This window comes from Patella vulgata, chromosome 2, assembly GCF_932274485.2.
Source record: "Patella vulgata chromosome 2, xgPatVulg1.2, whole genome shotgun sequence".
In the NCBI taxonomy this organism is placed as follows: domain Eukaryota; kingdom Metazoa; phylum Mollusca; class Gastropoda; family Patellidae; genus Patella; species Patella vulgata.
The window spans coordinates 46,207,923-46,228,867 of NC_065880.2; the positions used below are offsets into that span (position 1 = coordinate 46,207,923).

The 20,945-nt window shown below is 34.4% G+C and overlaps 1 protein-coding gene across 1 annotated transcript in view; it reads right to left on the bottom strand.

The window, feature by feature from the left end:
- LOC126809606 (gastric triacylglycerol lipase) overlaps window positions 1–14,194 on the bottom strand; it is a 19,946-nt gene extending 5,752 nt beyond the window's left edge. Inside the window, exons 1-6 of the mRNA XM_050534260.2 lie at window positions 13,783–14,194; window positions 10,891–11,089; window positions 9,427–9,541; window positions 3,251–3,401; window positions 1,464–1,550; window positions 417–572 (exon numbers count right to left, since the gene is read on the bottom strand). Coding sequence (XP_050390217.1) covers window positions 417–572; window positions 1,464–1,550; window positions 3,251–3,401; window positions 9,427–9,541; window positions 10,891–11,089; window positions 13,783–14,001 — 927 coding nt within the window. The 5' untranslated portion in view covers window positions 14,002–14,194. The remainder of the gene's footprint in view (window positions 1–416; window positions 573–1,463; window positions 1,551–3,250; window positions 3,402–9,426; window positions 9,542–10,890; window positions 11,090–13,782) is intronic.
- Between the last annotated feature and the right edge of the window lie 6,751 nt (window positions 14,195–20,945).

The window sequence follows — 20,945 nt, forward strand, 5'->3', positions numbered from 1 at the left end:
TATTTACTGTGTGTCAGTATATATCAATAAGATAGGTTGCCATACGCCCACAGCAGCTTAATCTAGAGTTGTCGAATATTTCATATTTTTTTTCTTTTGTCGATAATGAAATATTTATAATACACTAAAATCTGATTAAGAGTAACAACTCACTAAGTAATTATCAGAAAATCATTAGAATTTGTTTTGATTTTAGTTCTGCCCTATACTAACGCTTAGTATACAAAACATTTAATATCATGGATTTAGCTATTCAAGTTAACAAAGATAGGTTGCCACTAGTTGACAGACACTGGACTGACGGATGGACAGAGGCGACGACAATATATGACCACATTTCAATGTGTGCGTATAAAAATTAGATGGAAGAGAAGACCCTCAATATAAATGTAATCAAACAAAAAATATGTACTTACATTATTCAAATTACTGGTGTCATAGCCTGCTATTAAAAATAACACGTTAGCACACAAAAATCGTAACTCTTGACTTCTACATACAGTATCTGCTAAAATATCTAGTATTCTGTTACTTGGTAGAAAATCTCTACGTTTTAAAATTTCATAAATTGTCTGAAATAAAATAAAAATGACAATAGAAAACATCTTTTACTTTCATTTTCTTCAAATCCTGATGCGTCATTTTAGCGCTATAGAATCCCTTGCAAGCTACAATATTGTGAAAGATGGATCTCTAATAAGGAATATCAGTCCAAAAATGGTTCAATTCCATTCAGTATTTACAAAGATATGTGGAATGATCTTTATGCTCCTCTCTATGCAATAAGCCCACTACCATTTTGTTATCCACGAAAATTTAATGATTGGCAGTTTTAAATCCGATTAAATCCAAGCTGGGACATTATCTAGTGTTGGTATTTTGATTTTGTTTTCTTAATTGAATGTTAAATAATCAATCTGAGTATATATTAGTGACAAATCACAATGGTAAATCATTACTTTAATAAAATTGTTATAGACATATAACAAGCATGCTGCTTATCATAATTTACATTTTTTAGACAATATCTCATTTTTTTATGACTTAATCAATGCCAAAATGCACTCAAATTTTTTTGTTAACATATATTTAATAAAAAACATAACCAAAGTATCAATGGTAGATAATGTGCTGGCTTGGATTTAATCGGATTAAAAAACAGACCCATCAAAAGATTTTACACAACACTGGCATGTTTATAGCATCCACATAGCATGGTATATGTTGTGAAATTTTCAATTGATCATGTCTTTGTAAATACTGAATGGAATTGAACCATTTTTAGACAGTTATTCCTTCAAATTTAACAATATTATTGTTTGCAAGGAATTCAAAATCCCTCAACTAATAAACGATCAACAGCTTTAATATAATAAAACTTTTAATTTCTTGCGGCATCCTACATGTTATTTTTTATTGATTAAAAATGAAACTTCATATCCCTTCGAAAAAGTATAGCCTACCTCATCCTTTAAAGCAGACAAATATCTTATTGGACTTTCCATAGAACCTACAGTTGCTACTGGTGCTAGTGCAAAGAACAATTTAATCTGAAATAAAAATATAATCTATTATTACTTTCACTAAGAAAATAAAGGTTATTATAGTTTGATAATATTGTATTTAAAATAACACAAGACTCATATTATTGACCAGCGGCTGCGAGGCAGTATACTCCCACATTTTGCAAGAGATGGATAGAGAACAAGCTAAAAACAAAAAGGATTTTTTGTGCAATCAGGGGCCATAATCCAGAAAGTTATGGTCTGAAATGCGCAAATATCAAAAGGGACTGAGATTTTTGGAATATAAAGATATGTTTTAAGTTTCTTCAAAATTGGTTAAAACATTGTGACCTCTAGAGGCTCCATAACCTTTGTATTACATACTTATACACAATTTGCGTACAAAGAGCGGCCCTTTTGTCGGGCAGTTTCATTTCGATTTTCCCAAAATTCCAATTCAATCTTCATTATGGTGGAATTGTGATATATCTAAACAGTTTTTAAAATCGGGAAAAAAATTGTGACCCATAGAGAATCCACAAGCTAAAAATGCGATTTTTCGACCAATCAGGGGCCATAATCCAGGAAGTTATGTTCGGGTATTTGTCATTATCAAAAGGAACCAAGATCTTTATGATAAAAACATATACTTAAAGTTTCATCCAAATCAGATAAAAACTGTGGCCTCTAGAGGGTCCACAACCTTGATATACCATATTTTTACACTATTTGCACGATTTTTTACACAAATTCAAACTCAACTATCATTAGTGTATAACTGTGATATATTCACACGTTTACGTTTTGTTTTATTTTAAATCGGGTAAAAATTGTGACCTCTATAGGGACCACAAGCTGAAAACGCGATTTTTCGTACAATCAAGGGCCATAATTAAAAAAGTTAAGATCCAATTTGCTAGAATATCAAAAGGAACCAAGATCTTTGGGTTATAAACATGCATTTCAAGTTTCATTAAAATCGGATCAAAAATGTGACCTCTAGAGGGTCCACAACCTTGATATACCATATTTTACACTATTTGCGTACAAGGGGCGGTTATTTTGTCCGGCAGTTTTGATCCGATTTTCACGAAATTCAAACTCAGCCTTCATTAGGGTGTAACGGTGATATATTAAAACGTTTTTTAAATCGGATAAAAATTGTGACCGCTAGAGGGACCACAAGTGAAAAACATGATTTTTCGTACAATCAGGGGCCATAATTCAGGAAGTTACATTCCGATATGCGCGAATATCGAAAGGAACCAAGATCTTTAGGTTATAAGCATATATTTCAAGTTTAAGTTTAAACCAAATCGGATAAAAATTGTTACCTCTACAGTGTTCACAAGCTAAAAACGTGATTTTTTGTACAATCAGGGGCCATAATCCATGAAGTTACAGCCTGATACATGCCAATATCGACAGGAACCGAGATCTTAGGGTAATAAACCTATATTTCACGTTTCGTTGAAATCGGATAAAAATTGTGACTGTGGACGGACGGACGAACGGACAGGGGCGACGACAATATACGTCTACATGAAAATGTGGGCGTATAAAAATTACCAAATCATATGAGACAATTATGAGAAATTCCAGAAAGTTTGGAAATCTAAAAATCAAAAAGTAAGATATTGGAAGTCGTAAACAGTATATCATTCACCTTCCTTTTATAGACAAGAGAATTCAGAAACATGTCGATGTCAAATCATATGTACCAGTATTTTCATGATTATTCCTACCTTTTCTCCGAACTCTGGGTTTTGTGAGAGATGAACAAATGCTTGTGTTGTACCCTGAGAGTGTCCAACATAATATAAACTTGTTTTACCCGATACATTTAAAGCAAAATCAATCATAGCTGGAAAATCATATTCTCCCATTTCATCCCAACTAAAAAATAAAAACAAATATTCAAAAATTACAAATTTGGCAAATTGTTCTAATTTAATTGTTGTTAAAAAAAAATATGTTCTTGTTTACACAAGCATGTATTCAGAAAATGTTGTCCCACTGTCATTAAGATCTGTCATTGCAATTTTCACTAATTTATGAACTATTCATTATTTTGAACTAAAACTTTCCGACACGGTAAATGTTTGATAACTGTCATGTACTTAAAACATGTACTATAAAAGCACGCATCTCAAGTTTTAAAATGTTATTCTGTGTAAAACTTAAAGACAGTCAATAATAAACTGATATTTTTCCTCTTGTGCGATATGTTAAAAGTTTATATCAAAAAAGAAAAAGACATATCTGTGCCTGATAAATCGATGGGCTTCTGAATTTGTGCCATCCCTTTGCCTGTGACAAGTGCCTATTTCCAGGATTGCTTAACGATCATCCTATTTTACCAATAATGAAGAACAAGTATAATCTAACAGAACTCATTATTTGAAAGGAATATTTTTATGTTACCTTTCCTGCAATTTGTTTGGAAACAAGTCAGGATTAAAATAAAAATTTATTGTAAGTTGTAATCTATTTTTTTTTTTATGTGTCATTATATCCAATGATATAGATTTCTGGAATGTGATATATAAAATACTATATTATATTTTGAGTAATGCTATATATATTTCTGAAGTATGATATCTATAATGACCAGGAATAATTATGTCATAGAATCAAATTGCCTCATAAGCCCACACATAATTATCACAAGATGTTAACCATTGTGATTGCCATTGTAATCGTAGAAAATGCAGTTACTAGACAACAAGCCAACAGTGAGGCTGATGTCCCCCGCCAAAATCCCGAAATAAATAGATGGCACATATTAATTAATCACACATTTATTTTTTTTCAAAAGTATAGAGCAATCAAACTGATTATCAACTATACATTAAGTTTGATCACTCTCTATCAGCTAGAATCAAAGTTATCTTGTCCCAAAGCATCGACCAAGGAACTTGCTTATCTCTGCTTAGCTTTAGCTCGATATGTTAATCATTGAACTCAGTCAAGACGAACATCTACATCAAGTTTAAAAATTCTATCTCAATTAGAAGCAGAGTTGTTATGTTCCAAAGTCTTGACCAATCAAAATGCTTATTGCCCCTTAGCCTAAGCAGACAATTCTCATCATCGAACTTAGTCAAGGTATTGATGTAATGAAACTATACACCAAGTTTCATCACTCTCACTTAATTAGAACTAAAGTTATCGTGTCCCAAAGCATCAGCCAATCAAATTGCTTATCTCTACTTACCATAAGCAGAAAATGCTCATCTTCGCACTCTATCAAGGCATTGACCCCATAAACACCTACACCAAGTTTGAACATTCTAGCTCAATTAGAAGGAGAGTTATTGTGTTCCAAAGTCTCGGCCAATCAAATTGTTTATCACTCTGCTTACCCTGAGCAGAAAATGCTAATTATCGAACTTAGTCAAGGTATTGATGTAATGAAACTATACACCAAGTTTCATCACTCTCACTTAATTAGAACTAAAGTTATCGTGTCCCAAAGCATCAACCAATCAAATTGCTTATCTCTGCTTACCCTAAGCAGAAAATGCTCTTCTTCGAACTCCATCAAGGCATTGACCTAATAAACACCTACACCAATTTTGAAAATTCTAGGTCAATTAGAAGGAGAGTTATTGTGTCCCAAAAAGTGTGACGGACGGACGGACGTTATTGTGGTGGTCCAAAGTCTCAAACAATCAAATTGCTTATCGCTCTGCTTACCCTGAGCAGAAAATGCTCATTATCAAACTTAGCCAAGGTAATGATGTAATGAAACTATACACCAAATTTCATCAAATTCAATTAAAGGGACTGTCCCGATTTAAACAGTCTCAAAAATAAAAGTCTGAGTACATATGAAATTTAAGCGCCCAAATATAGAGGAATGGTGTATTTACCTTGTCTCAAAATTTCAGCTCAAAATATTGAGTCGTTTGGGCGTGAACGTCAAAACTGCTTATCCGGACACGTAACCTTTTAAGATTTCGGGTCAATTTTTTCGTTGGATGACCTGATAATCGATTCCAGTTCCGTCAGAGGTCTATACAATGAATGACCAATGTACTGTACTTGACAACAAAAGGTAAATTTCACCTACACATTATTTTTATAAAATAAAAGTCTGGTTTTATCCAGACACCGCATAATACAGCTTGGGACACCGCATAATACAGCTTGGGACACCGGTCTCCATTTCCAGATGAAGACTGACTGGTTTAAGTTGTTTGAAAACGTATCACGTGTATTGAGTTAGTTGCTCGGCCCTAAGGTAGAGGATTTTAAGGGATTTTAAAACAAAATTAAGCAGTTTTATTCTCCAAAATATTATCGGGATTGGCCCTTTAATTAGAACTAAAGTTATCGTGTCCCAAAGCATCAACCAATCAAATTGCTTATCTCTGGTAAATATAACGTTCACTTTGCATTAATTATTGAACAAGAAGATGGGCTCAATGGAAGATTCCCGAGGTTAATTAAGACTTATGAGAACCTGTAAAATTCTTTATTCCTTTGTACTTAGGGGCTCCATTAAAAAGGGTACTGTTGTCATTGATGTACAGTTACGACAAAGGATTTATGCATCAAATATATGTATAAAGAATGCGATAATAATTCATTTCTAGCTGATAGCTTTGCACCTGCAAACACCACATAAATATGCTAAAATCTTATTGGAAATCTTGTGACTATTTGCGAACACCACATAAACATACTAAAATTGTATGAAGAATTTGATTGATTACTCTCTTCAATTTAACACTTGAGGCATGACAAGAAATCTATTTAACCTATTAGATATGAATAATTGGTTTCTGTATATATTTTTTCATGTGACCAAGTAATAAAATCAGATAAAACCACATATAAAATCTTTCTACCTGAACATAAAAAAATGACTTCATGAATAAATCTATCTTAGCTTAACTCATACAATTGAACTGTTCATAATGATAATTAAATTAAATCTGTACATTATAATTGGTCTATATGTGCAAGTAAAACATTTGGTTCAACATATGCATTAAAGATACATATGAATAATTATGAATAAAAAATAGTTGTTGTTTATGGTCTGTAGTATGTTATATGGTACATGTATCTATTCAAAAATGAAGTCTCACATTAACGTCCTACTTTTCGGCATCCAATGGGGGGGAGAGAGAGAGAGAGAGAGAGAGAGAGAGAGAGATGGGGTTTAACATCCACTTGACACAAACTCCGTCATTTCGGGACTAACATATGGTTTAATTTTTTATTTCAATAATTCCCTTGCATGTAGGGGTCTTTAGCAGTGGGAGGAAACTGGAGAATGCAGAGAAAACCCACGAGGTTGGACAGGGCACAGAGTGCTATGAAAATTTTTTTTACTACAATAGCTACATTACAGCCTACTTTTATTCAAATTTGAACTGTCAAGGGTTCTTTTACGTGCATTCAATGTGTACACGGAACATCATATTTTTGTCCCATCCGAACAACTGGTCGCTTTCCTTTCCAGGCCATTCAACCTGCACCAGTGACATGGGGAAACCATTCTGGAAGACCTTAGAGAACTTATTTGCAATTAATATATGATAATATGATATCAGTGCAGGGGCTAAGTGAGAGGGACGCAATGATAAGCTTTGCGTCATGGTTTTGAGTTTTTGTGCCCTCTCGCAAATGGCAAATAATCATATCGTTTCAATGCGGTTTTCAACACTATAATCATGATCATAATGCTTAAAGAGGAAGACGAACGATTTTCAACAGGGTTTCCATAAATCTTAAATATATATTCATATAAAATCCCTTCTGTAAAACAAACAAAAATGTTTTTTTAAGTGAACGACTTTTCCATTTTTTCTTCCATTTCCTCTTGAGAATAGCTGGGCTCGAATCTGTATACGGCATTAATGTAAACCCATAGCGATATCTTTTATTCCGATACGTTAGTGTCTGATGTTGACATACTTTGGAAATTTATATATTTTTTTGAATATATATGTGCCACAAGTCCATTGAAATAAATAAAAACACTGTCAGCAGACTCAGCACGCACAAAAACATTAAAGCAGACGAAATATCTCTCACGTGATGTAAGCAATGAGGCGTGTGGTGTTAATTGGTCCACAACGTACTGTTCGGTGTTTGTGTATTAAACATTAACAAAGACATAATTTCATATTTATAATATCCAAATAAACAGCCCCTGTATGCTTACTATAGAGACCAGTGAGCGTGTTGAACCAACTACATCACTTCCGGTTTTAATAACCAGCGGCTGCCAGGCAGGATACGCCTACATTTTGCAAGAGATGGATAGAGAACAAGCTAAAAATAAAAACGATTTTTTGTACAATCAGGGGCCATAATCCAGAAAGTTATGGTCTCAAATGAGCAAATATCCAAAGGGACTGAGATTTTTGGAATATAAAGATATGTTTTAAGTTTTATCAAAATCGGATAAAAAATTGTGATCTCTAGAGGGTCCATAGACCATAACCTTTGTATTACATACTTATACACAATTTGCGTACAAAGAGCGGTCATTTTGTCGGGCAGTTTCATTTCGATTTTCCCGAAATTCGAATTCAACCTTCATTATGGTGGAATGGTGATATATCTAAACGGTTTTTAAAATCGTAAAAAAAATTGTGATCTCTACAGAATCCACAAGCTAAAAATTTGATTTTTCAACCAATCAGGGGCCATAATCCAGAAAGTTACGTTCGAATATGTGTGATTATCAAAAGAAACATATATTTAAAGTTTCATCCAAATCAGATAAAAACTGTGTCTTCTAGACCTTTTTTTAACACTATTTGCGTACAAGGGGCAACCATTATGTCCATCAGTTTTTGTCCAATTTTCACAAAGTTCGAACTCAACCATCATTAGTGCATAACTGTGATATATTCACACATTTTTTTTTTAAATCGGATAAAAATTGTGACCTCTACAAGGACCACAAGCTAAAAGCGTGATTTTTCGTACAATCAGGGGCCATAATTCAGGAAGTTACAATTCGATATGCACGAATATCGAAACGAACCAAGATATTTGGAATATAAACATGCATTTCAGGTTTCATCACTATCAGATGAAAAGTGTGACCTCTAGAGGATCCACAACCTTGATATACGATGTTTTTACACTATCTGCGTACAAGGGGCGACCATTTTGTCTGGTCTGGCAGTTTTGGTCAGATTTTCACGAAATTCGAACTAAATCGACATAAAGGTGTAATTGTGACCTCCATAGGGTCCACAAGCTAAAAAAACAGATTTTTCTTACAATCAGGGGCCATAATTCTGGAAGTTACGGCCTGATATGCGCGAATATCGAACGGAACCAAGATCTTTGAGTTATAAACTTATATTTCAAATTTCAACAAAATCAGTTAAAAATTGTGACCTCCATAGGGTCCACAAGCTAAAAACGCGACTTTTCGTACAATCAGTAGCCATAATTGATGAAGTTACGGTCCGATCATACCAATATCGAAAGGAACCGAGATCTTGAGGAGATAAACCTATATTTCAAGTTTCGTTGAAATCAGATAAAAATTGAGACCTGTAGCTTGTTCACAAAAAACTGTGGATGGACGGACGGACAGGGGCGACAACAAAATACGTATAAAAACTTTTTTGCTTGTGTTACAGAGGGGATTATTTATCAATACCCGGTATATATTTAAGATTTATGGAAACGTTGAAAATCGTTGGTCTTCCCCTTTAATAACCAGTGGCAAACATATACCGTGGTTCAGATATGCTATAAATCAACTCTAGCATGTTCTACCCAGCCCAATTGGTGGCCCGGACGGGATCTTGTTCCTCATGCAAAATCATGGGTCACCACGCCCCTGGTGGAGTTCAAAATGGTCTGAACAATTAAATGGTTAAAAAAAAATAATTTAACTGAATACGGCATTAATAATTAATTGAAGAAAAATGTTTACCTCCATGCCCAAAATTCATCTTGATCGGGTGATAAAGTTTTGTGTCGTCTGGAATAAGTATTACCTCGAGAGTTACCCATCCATACCTCATACCCTTCATCCGCTAATATGAATGCTGCAAACAAAAAATATGAATTGAAATACGTATGAAAAAATGTATTAATAATAACTTAAGTAAACAATTTTCCATTATATCATAAAGAATGGAAATAAAATAGGCTTTGATTGTTGACTTTTGGAATTGATTTGCCAACAGGTCAGAAATTCAAAGACTGAACAAGGTAAACTTTTGGTTTTAGGATCAATTCTAAAGAATATACTGAAACACAATGAAAACACACCACTTTTATAAATGGGTGATTATACATGTAGATTTTGTTTTAGAGATACACTGTAATTCTGCTTTCAAAGACACCACATCGTGACTATAACACGCGAGAATTATGTTTTTTTTCATGATTATGTAAACGTGTCATAGATTATTTTTCTCAAACACAAAAAATTGACAGAATGGGAATATTGAAATTAAGAATTTTCTTGTCAAGACATGGGTTACAAAATGTAGCTTTTGAAAAGCTATGGTAAGAATATCCTGTCAAGTTTTCATTGCATTTTAATATATAAACCTTATATTTTTCAATTCAGTCAGATGATTATTTTGCATAACAAATATAGAAATAGGATGTAATGTTAACCCACCCAACACACCATTTTGGGACTAAACGATATGTATTTTTAGTTGAGTAAGTGACTGGAAATAATCAATGACTATTGTGGTATATCCCTGTAAAATTATACTCTTGCACAATTTTTAGCTTTAGTTTAGTTTTTAAAGTAGCAATAGAAATGACATTACAGATTGGAATTGATCATTTGTTCCATGATGCTCATACACGGAACGACAGGTAACCATATATTAAATTATAGGAGGGCTGTATAAGTAATGATGTATCGGAAGAAGGTTGCACATTTCTTATGGGTTTGTAAGAATCAAATATTGTGTCGATATTATATGCTGATTTTGATGGTACTATTGTTAATTGAAATTGAATTATTGTAATTAATTGTGGGCAATTGGGTTTTTGAGCCCATAATAAGCCAAACTAAGAGAGCAACGGATGAACAGGTTTGATCACGGATAGAATAGATTTCTGGAAGTTCTGGAACCAGTGTATAATAACCAGAGATTGTGTTAAAAAATCATTTCATATTCTGTGTCATATCTGGTTAATTCTGTTGAGTCGGATTCTGTATCCCATTGACATATGATACACACAGTTGTGTCGGCTCATGACAAGAAATGAAATGAAATGGGGTTTAACATCATGACAAGAACTGTACTAACTTAATTATTGCTATCAACATTTACTGAATAATAACTGTTTGTGAATACAAGTTCATCATATTTTCTGTAATGTCTAGAAGTGTACATCTCATCAATTATTTAGAATTCAATAAAATTACCTAAACTTTCATTTATTAAATTAGTCACCCAGTTGGTTGAAGTACATAATAAACCATGTTGTAAAAACACTACTGGTCTATTTGTTACATTTTTATTATTAAGACCATGTGTAACTCGCTGAACACTCAATAAAAATCCATCTTTCGTTTCTACTGTATAATCCTCACATGGGTAGCCTTTGCTGGTTAAAAGTTGCGTCTGAAAAAATGAATTGATAAGTCATGGTTTATGAATCATGTAAAGGACTACAACAAACAAAGTGATAATAATTCAATTATCTTTGTCACTGTAATTACATTTCTCTTATCAATTCTTACCATAACACCATTTTTTATAAAGCCAAATCGATTTACTTGTATCAAGTAATTAGAGTGTAGCCTTGATGCTTCAAGTCATAAAGTACAATAGGTGAGTGCATTGTTTTATCAAAGAGAAAACCATGAAGAAATACCAAGGACAAGTTCTGAGGTGGAATTTGGAAACAAGCAATTAATCATAATGTGCTTGGATAAAACTGTCTATAAATGACAACTTTCTTTTTTATTTCCATACCTGTTATAGAAGTTTGCAGGTTATTGTTACATTTTAGTTACCCTTACAAATTTGACAAATATTGAATAGTTGTAATTTACAAGGTTACTCAATGAAAAATTTCAATTAAGTCCCGTAATCCATATAAACTCTTTTGGTGATCATTTAACAACTCAATATTTTGAGCTGAAATATTTTGGTGTTTAATTTGTATATTTAAACTTTTTGGACCGCGTGCTGGGCCCCAAGCACTATTCATGTTGCGCTCAGTTCCTGGTTTGTACATTAGTACGCTCATACTTGGAGACCCAGTGAAATCTGGGACTTTTCTTTTAGGGAAAATCAACTGAAATCAAGAATGAGGACCATCATTCGGTCATTTCAGGGAGAATCTGCTGTTTTCAGACTGGTTAGTCGACAACACTGTCATTTTACGCGATTTTGCAAGGTCTTTTTTTTATTCTTTGTCAAGTTATTATTTTTTCATTAGTGTACATGAATATGATTATTACAATTCATTTATGAATACTTAAATTTCAATTTAAGATTTGAAATTATTTAAAGAAACATATATTTAATCTTGAAAGTAATAAAGCCTAATTAGATTTAAGGAAGTTTACACTTACATTCAGATGAGATTTCTAAATTTAAAATACTTCCTTACATAAGTAAATTATGATAATCAATTTCATTAAGAAATCAAATGTCTTTAATTTTGTATCTGTTACATTCTAACCGAGTCAGCTAATCAGTAAAACTCAAATCAATGATCTACTTAGTCAGAAATTTGCATTAACATTTTTAGCATGTAATATCTGACTATTTGATGGCTATTTTATGCATTTTTAACAATCAACAAGAATTTTTCTTAGATTCCATACTGTCATTGATGATGGTTTTGGAATACATGTAGTTAATAAACCTTCCAAATGCATCCCAGACTTTTTGTAGTAAAAGTATAACTTATAAAGCAAACAATATTTGTCCCTGTCAGGCTAGCTACATTATTGTAGCCGTGTCTTGTTTTCAAAGCGATGTTTCTAATGATGTACCCAGGTGAAATCTTGCCAGATATTACTTTGCATTAGTCCCGCCCATTGCTTTTCATGCAAGGTTTTGTTTACTATAACCAAATACTACACACAAAGCCATTAAAAACACAATGCCAAATTCAAAGTTTATTTACTGCAACAACTTTCAACAAGTTTACATAACAATTGACAAAATCGAGATAACAAGCATATGTGGATAATTTCATGAAAGAATTCACAAAACCGAAATGTCAGAGAACCATGAAACAACGCAGGGGTAAGCTTAAGTCAATATCGGGTATGTCCATGTTCATGTCGACGTCTGTAGATACGGCGACGTCCATCAGGAAACTGAGGTTGAATTGGTATTCATCCGAGAAGATGACATTTCGCTACGGTGTGTTGTGCTGTCTGGCAAGCGTTGTCTGAGGCGAGTAATGGTCGATGGGTGGACATTAAAGTGTCTGGCAACGGCTACCTGTGAAGCCCAATAGCTCTGTTCCGGTTTTCTTGTGTAAGGCGTGGCATTTTTCCAAAGTGATGAATGTTGAAATTTTGACAAGTGCACGAACAAAGTTCATTACCGAGAACTGATATTGGGTTCAACCCCAGAACTCGACAAAAAGAGACCAATCACAAGTTTCACCTATGTGCCATAAGATAGGAAAGGCCAAGAAAATGTTTACCAGAAATATTTCACAAATTAGGCATTGCCTTTTTTAAGACTTTGAGTATATTAGCATCTAAATATGGGGATGAAACTCTATATTTAGGAAATGATGTTTGATCACATGCGACTTGTGCACACGCCACACATGCTAATTCCACACGCCACACATGCTAATTCTTCTTAGGTGGCCAATTTAAGTAGGAAAAGGAAAGAAATATCGCATAGCCGTAGGATTTTATCAAATCACATAATTATGCAGTATGGTTTCATCTTTATTTCAATGGGAATTGATTTATATGTACACTTCGGGGGCAGTTAAATGGGAAAATAAGGGGGTTGTGGGCCAGTAAATTTTTGGTAATCAAATGATTGTGGAACTATTTCTAAGACACACCTCTATCACCCTATAATGCATTCTACAGTAGATATCGCTTGTTGGATAACTTTCAGAATCTACTGAGCGATATCTCAGGAGATATCGCTTTACAATACTTTACATGAAACAAAATATACTAAAGAATTATATTTATTTATTTGTGTGTGTAAGAGAGGGTTGTGTGATATATAAAATCTCTACATATAACAATTATTAATTTCCAATTTTTTTTATTGCTGTCAATGTTTTTGATTTATTAATTAATTAATGGTTATGTACTTACCACATTCATATTCACCTCTGGATCTAATTGAGGACATTTTGTACGTTCTTGTTTCATTACGTATTTAAATAAATTTTTCTTCACTAATAATTGATCTAATTTGTAATCTAGTTGTTTCTGCTCAAATCCGAGTATTTTCCCTTGTGCCTCAGATAACCAAAGAAAAATTAAATAAAATTTGTAAACAAATAATAAGGTAAAACTCTGACGAATGTTCATTTTGAAAGCCTGCCCCGTGGCTTTGTTGATCTACATAAAATAAGATAAACTACAAAACTTCTCTGCTGCAGTTATCACATGAAATAGTTCATATCACTTCATTTATTTCACAACTTATCTCTTATTATATGCTGATAAGTTTTAGAGAAAACATTTGCCGACCCAAGTCATTTTCATGTGACCAAGGGTGACCTTTAACACCGCTACCGGAAGTATTACTTGCAGTTTCGCTTGAACTAAGAGGTCAACATGGGCGCGTAGCAAATAGCCTCGGTTAACCAGACTCTTCAGTTTCCATTGGCATACGGGCAATTTCAAATGTACCATTCAAATAGCTGATCACATGAGTAGCGTTTCATTCGGAAATCTTTGCCGCATCCTTTTAGTTAGTCTTAAACTATCCCATTGGAGTAAATTTTGTCCATAGGGAAATTTGGCTGAAACTAGATTAGACTCTCTTATTTTTCAATAAGTATGAAATAGCATTATCGGTATTGTTATTTAGCAGTTTAATTTGATACAGACGTGTTGAACAAAAAAGGGTGGGATAAATTTACTTTTGAAACGTTGGGAATAAAATGCCGCACTAAAATTATTGCGAGGTGGTTTAGTAGGCTACACCTCATCCAACCCTTTGAAAAGTGAAGCCCCACTCAACATATCCGACGTCGTTTATACGCACTTGAGTCACCGGATCATAAACACGGGGCGATTAACTTTTATGGTATATACATCTATGTAAAAAATATAACTGTTTAGCGTAACTGTTTAACGGTCGCAAAATAGGTGCAGTCACTGCAGTCGGTCTCAAAATTTATGCATCGGCGAAAGGGGCATTATGGGAAATTAGATAAAATAGAATGTGCAGAAAATTTCAGTCAAATTGCTCTACTCTGAACCGAGGTATAAGCTTTTGAATTTTAGACTAGCCTCGATCATCATTACTAAAGCCTAACGATAAAAAACAAAGTCTCGATTATCCACTTTTACGTTTAATTATTTATTTTCAAAAAAATGTAATCCAATCCGCTAAAAATCACAGGATATATGTGATGGCATCTAGAGTTGATTATGGTCTGGATAAGTTACAGATACATTATGGGAGACTATATAAAGAGCTGGTAGTTCTCACAATAATAGTTAAAAACTAGATAATGTAAAGGGAATTTGCTGAAAATTTCAGTCAAATTGATCCAGCCTGAACCGAGTATTTAACGATTGAATTTTGGGCCTAGCCTCGATCATCATTACTGAAGTCGGTACGATAAAAATCATAGTCTCGATTATCCACTTTTTGATTTAATCAGAAGCAGCAGACCGGGTTCTAATCCAGTAAATGTCGCAGGCTAGCGATGTCATCGAGAGTTGATTACGGTCTGGATAAGTTAATTAATGTCTAATTAATAATTTAGATAATTTTCAAGCCCAAAGAAAGACCTGCAATTGGTAGATTTAGCTCTTGCATAATGTGTGTTTAATTAATGTCTAATTAATAATTTACGTGGATAATTTTAAAAAGTCATCGTAGACTCGATTGTCTACCTCGCGAAATTTAGTGAGTACTGTCACTGGTTCAACTTTGGTCCCAATTATTTAATTTAAGTCCGTTTTTCACCGTGGTATTATTATATCTACTGAAAGAGAATCGGTTTCAGGCGAGTTATTCGCCCCTGAGTTAGAAATTAGAATCAGACCAGTTATTTGATAATCTCGCTAAGTAACATGGACGTAACAGACTTAAGACATGTACTTAGTCATACCTTAAAGACACATTATGGGAGATTAGATAAAGATCTGGCAGTTCTCACTATAATAGTTAAAAACTAGATAAGGTAAAGGGAATTTGCTGAAAAGTTCAGTCAAATTGATTGAATTTTCGGCCTAGCCTCGATCATCATTACTAAAGTCGGTACGATAAAAAAAACACAGTCTCGATTATCCATTTCATGATTAAATCATCAATGGAAGCAAATCGGAATCTAATCCAATAAACATCGCAGTCTAGCGATGACATCGAGAGTTGATTATGGTGTCTGGATAAGTTAATTAATGTCTAATTAATAATTTAGATAACATTTCAGGCCTAAAGAAAGATCTGAAATAGGTAGATTTAGCTCTGCATGATGTATGTTTAATGTTATTTTTTAAATATTGTCCACGTTACAGACGCCTGTGCCTGAGCGCAGAACAATTAAACCAGTTTATTTATATGTCACAGTTTCTCGCGGTATATCTTGCATTCAGTTTAGCGATCTAGCAATTAAAATCAGATATAGAAACAAATATGTGTGCAGCCTATAAAACTGTTATTGATTTTAACATGCTCTATACCGTTATATTTCCATTATCTCTTTTCTAATAACTAAATAATTTATTCATGCATTATGATAGCATGAAATTGGGTAGTTGTAACAACTAGGAGAGTGCGGTACTGTCAGTAAATTTATTTCAATGCTGAGATATTTCAACGTGTTTTAATTTCAAGTGACGAGTGCAAAATATGTCGTTGATCAGTGCTTACCTTTTATGTGACAAAAAAACAAAACAAAACAGGAAGTGTTCCAAATAAGTCGCGTATCTGACAAAACATGTGTCCATATCTTTCTCAAAATAGACATTTACTCTTATGTCAAGGCTAAATCCTGTCGAATCGTACACAGATGTGATTTCTTTTTGTTTATCTTAAACATTATGCAAGAGCTAAATCTGCTTATTGCGGGTCTTTGTTTGGGCCTGAAATGTTATTTAAACTATTTATTATAATGAGAACTGCCAGCTCTTTATCTAATCCTCCATAATGTATCTTTAATGATCTTGGATTACGCGAACCCTTTCTATAGCATTTAAAATTTCAAATGTGATTAAGCCACTAGCTCACTAACCGAAGGGTCCATGGTTCGAACCGGGCGTTGGTCTCTAAAGTTTCTTGGGATCATCTAGTCGTTCGGGTACTATATACGCAAAACCGAGGCACCCTGTAGTACACATATTGGCATTCACATAAAAGAACCTTTGCCATTTCGAAGCCGAAGAAGGGAAGGCGGAAAATTTCACTCTCCGAGCACAATTTCCCACAATTTACTCGTCCCCATTACCCCGGTTGGTGCAGAAAAGTAGGATGTTAAACCCTATTTCATTTCTGTATTACATAGGCATCATTATGGGCTACAGTATAGTTAATACAAGATATTTCTCCGCTTTAATTATAATACTTGAGTGGCATTTGGTTGTTTGGGCACATTAAAAAAACCAACAGTGACCATATACAATCTCTAATTTGATAAAAGAACCCTTGAAAGCCGGGGCCCTTATTCACGAAACTTAAACTAAGATACAATCGAAATTTTAAGAAATTTCGCTGGACATAACTGATTTGAAATTAGAGTCAAAACGGAAACAATTGAATGTAAATCAGTTTATATACAATCAGATTACATTATTATATGCGTTGCGACCCATTTAGGTCAATTTCTAGGTCCCAAATATTAGCGATATAGCTCCTTAGAGGCCCGTTGGAGTGCCACCCCCCACCCAATAATTTGGCCGCAAGTACCCTTTTCTCCAGGTTATTACACGCAGTTAGATACAGTGACGTAACTGGATGACCTGATTTTAACATAGACGTGAGACTTCTAGAAGTAAAACGTAGACTTTCAGAAGAAGAAAACTCTGCTATGCTCTATACTGATCCTTGTGTTAAGAGCCCCCAGTTGCAAGGGTCGCGATTAGTTAACTTTATTGAGCAGTCGAATATTTTATTCCATCCCATTTCCGTTGTATCTATGACAGATTGGCTAATTAAAACACGACGGGATAGAATCTTTCTAACATTCTATTGCAGGGGCTAAAGTTCTACAATGGAAGGTCTCATGCGTACCAAAGTGAAACTTATAAAAGAACTTTTGATCCTCAACACATAGTTTAATTTTTATCTCATGAATCGGATAAAAATTGTCGCCACTGGGAGGTCCACAAACTTCATTCATATTTCACATTTTGCGTAAAACGCATTTGGCATAACTCTAGAACGGGAGGTCCAATGCGCACCAAACTTGAACTCACCCAACACTCGTTTTAAGTTTCATCGAAATCGGATAAAAATTGTTACAACCTTGCATTACACTATTTGCATAAAGGGGAGCGGTCATTTGACGGGAAGTTTCGGTCCACAAATTATAAACGTGATTTTTCGTACAATCACGGTCCATAATCCAGAAAGTTTCTTTCCGATAAGCGCAAATCGGAAATAAATTGTGACCTCTCATCCGTACCATGCGATAGAGCACGGTCGGGATAGTTCAAGGGTGGCTGAAAAAGCTGATACGTGTGAAGATTTGTCTGAAAAACATAAATTTGCCAATTGCCAATGCATTATTTACACCATGGACCGTATTTCATATGGCGGGATATCGGGTTCAAAATGCAATTTAGAGTAAAAAGCAGAAAGTCAACAGTAAAAAGTAGAAAATCTGAAGTAAACGGGAAAATTCTTATCTAAAAGGGTATTTTTATGGTGAAACCCTATAAATTTATGTACTTAGTCAGTAGAAACATCAAGCTTTTCAACTTTTAATCGTCATAATTCTACTTTCATGGACAAAATTTCTCCTTTCTACTATCAATTAACTATTGACTTTCGACTTTCCGCTTTCTACTTTCTACTGTCAACTTTTGACTCTCGACTTTCCACTTCAGATTTTCTACTCACGATTTTCTAACGCAGATTTTCTCCAATACTATGGTGGCTGATAGTGGCCATGTAATTTTTCGCCATTTTCATAACCCGACAACACGACATAACGACAGTATTAGTGACAGCATACGTCAAAGTAGACTTGGATATTATAGACTTTTGGCAAGCGGAATTTTTCACATCCGTATCGCGTATCCGTATCGTATACGTGATACGTTGCGTCAGTGTAGTTTTAGAGTTTTGACAGACGTTCGCGCCGCGTACGTATGGGGAGCTGAGCTTAGTTCTCTTACAACATGACGACGGTTATCTACCAAAATCACTATCAGTGCTAGTCAAGTGCCTAGCCACAAATGTCTAGACTCGACAGCAATTTTTGGTTTCACTCTTTTCAGAAAGTTTATACCTCTTTACGGTAGAATCACCACATTTACACCTCCCTAAATTTAGCACGTAGATCAATCAGCATGCAGACAAACAGGAAAAATATGAAAATTCCGAGAAAAACTTATAAAAAATAATGATTAAAAACACGTTTTTATCATGGTTAAAATCACATTAAATATACACCTTTGTGTTCTAGGATACACATAGATTCATAAAAACGCTATGCCACAACATTTCAGCGTATAAAAGTAGCAAAAAAGGCGATAAAAAGACGACGATGTACGGACCTTTCCGCATGAAAGCTGTTTGATACGTGCTGTCGTATCCGTGTGCCGTATCACGTATGAGAAATACACACACATTGATGACGTCACACACAACATCCATACGGATACGCGATGCGGACCAGGAATTTACGCTTGCCAAAAGTCTCTATCCGAGTCTACTTTGATGTATCCTCTCACTATTAATACTGTTGTTATGTCGTGTTGTCGGGTTATGAAAATGGCGAAAAATTACATGGCCACTATCAGCCACCATAATATTGGAGAAAATCTGCTGCGTTAGAAAATCGTGAGTAGAAAATCTGAAGTGGAAAGTCGCAAGTCAAAAGTTGATAGTAGAAAGCGGAAAGTCCAAAGTCAAAAGTTGATAGTAGAAAGTAGAAATTATGTCCATGAAAGTAGAATTATGGCGATTAAAAGTTGAAAAGCTTGAGGTTTCTGCAGACTAAGTACATAAATTTATAGGTTTTCACCCTTTTAGATAAAAAAAATTTCCCCATTTACTTCAGATTTTCTACTTTTTACTGTTGACTTTCTGCTTTTTACTCTAGATTGCATTTTGAACCCGATACCCCGCCATAATTTCAGGGTCAATGGTAACACCCGGAAGTTAGAGAATGGGGGTTAGGGTACGGTTTATTAAAACTTTGATTTTTATTCGAGTTTTCTTGATGAATTTGACAGATTAAGATCTTCTTATTCGAATATATATATATATAGGCCCACGACAAAAAACTTTGTGAAATGATTCATGTTGCCAGTTAACCCGTATAGAGCCAGCGTTGTAAGAAAATGTATTAAAGGCATTTCTTCATCCCCATCGTCAAAATACTAAATAGCAGAAAATATAGCAGGCGAAACAACTGACATGGGCCATGGTCCGGGCCATTTGCGTTCAGGTGCTGGTTCAGACTGTATAGTCGCGACCACAGTTTACATCCGATGGTCGCCCTAGGTATTATAGGCTTTTACATTATTTGCATAAAGGGGAGCGACCATTTGAACTTTGAATTTGTACTCAGTCGTAATGGTGTAACTGTGATATATTTGGACGGTTTTACAATCAATAAAAATTATGACCTCTAGGGTACCCACAAGCTGGTTCAGACTGTAGTCGCGACCACAGTTTACATCCGATGGTCGCCCTGGGTATTATATGCTTTTACATTATTTGCATAAAGGGGAGCGGCCATTTGAACTTTGAATTTGTACTCAGTCGTAATGGTGTAACTGTGATATATTTGGACGGTTTTTACAATCAATAAAAATTATGACCTCTAGGGTGCCCACAAGCTAAAAATGTGAGTTTTCGTACAATAAGGGGCCATAATCCAAGAAGTTACGGTTATAAACATACATTGTAAGTTTCATCAAAATCGGATAAAAACTGTGACATCTAGAATGTCCACAACCTTGGTAATATTATGTATATATTTGTCCAGTTCAACATCACAGACTGCAATGCTTTCGTGGTAAGGGATTAAAAAAAACATAAAAACTTCATTGCTGAATAATTTTATAAGCCAGAAATCGCTAAGAAAGCGTCTCCGACGATCTAGACCCCCGGGAGCTTCCGGGAC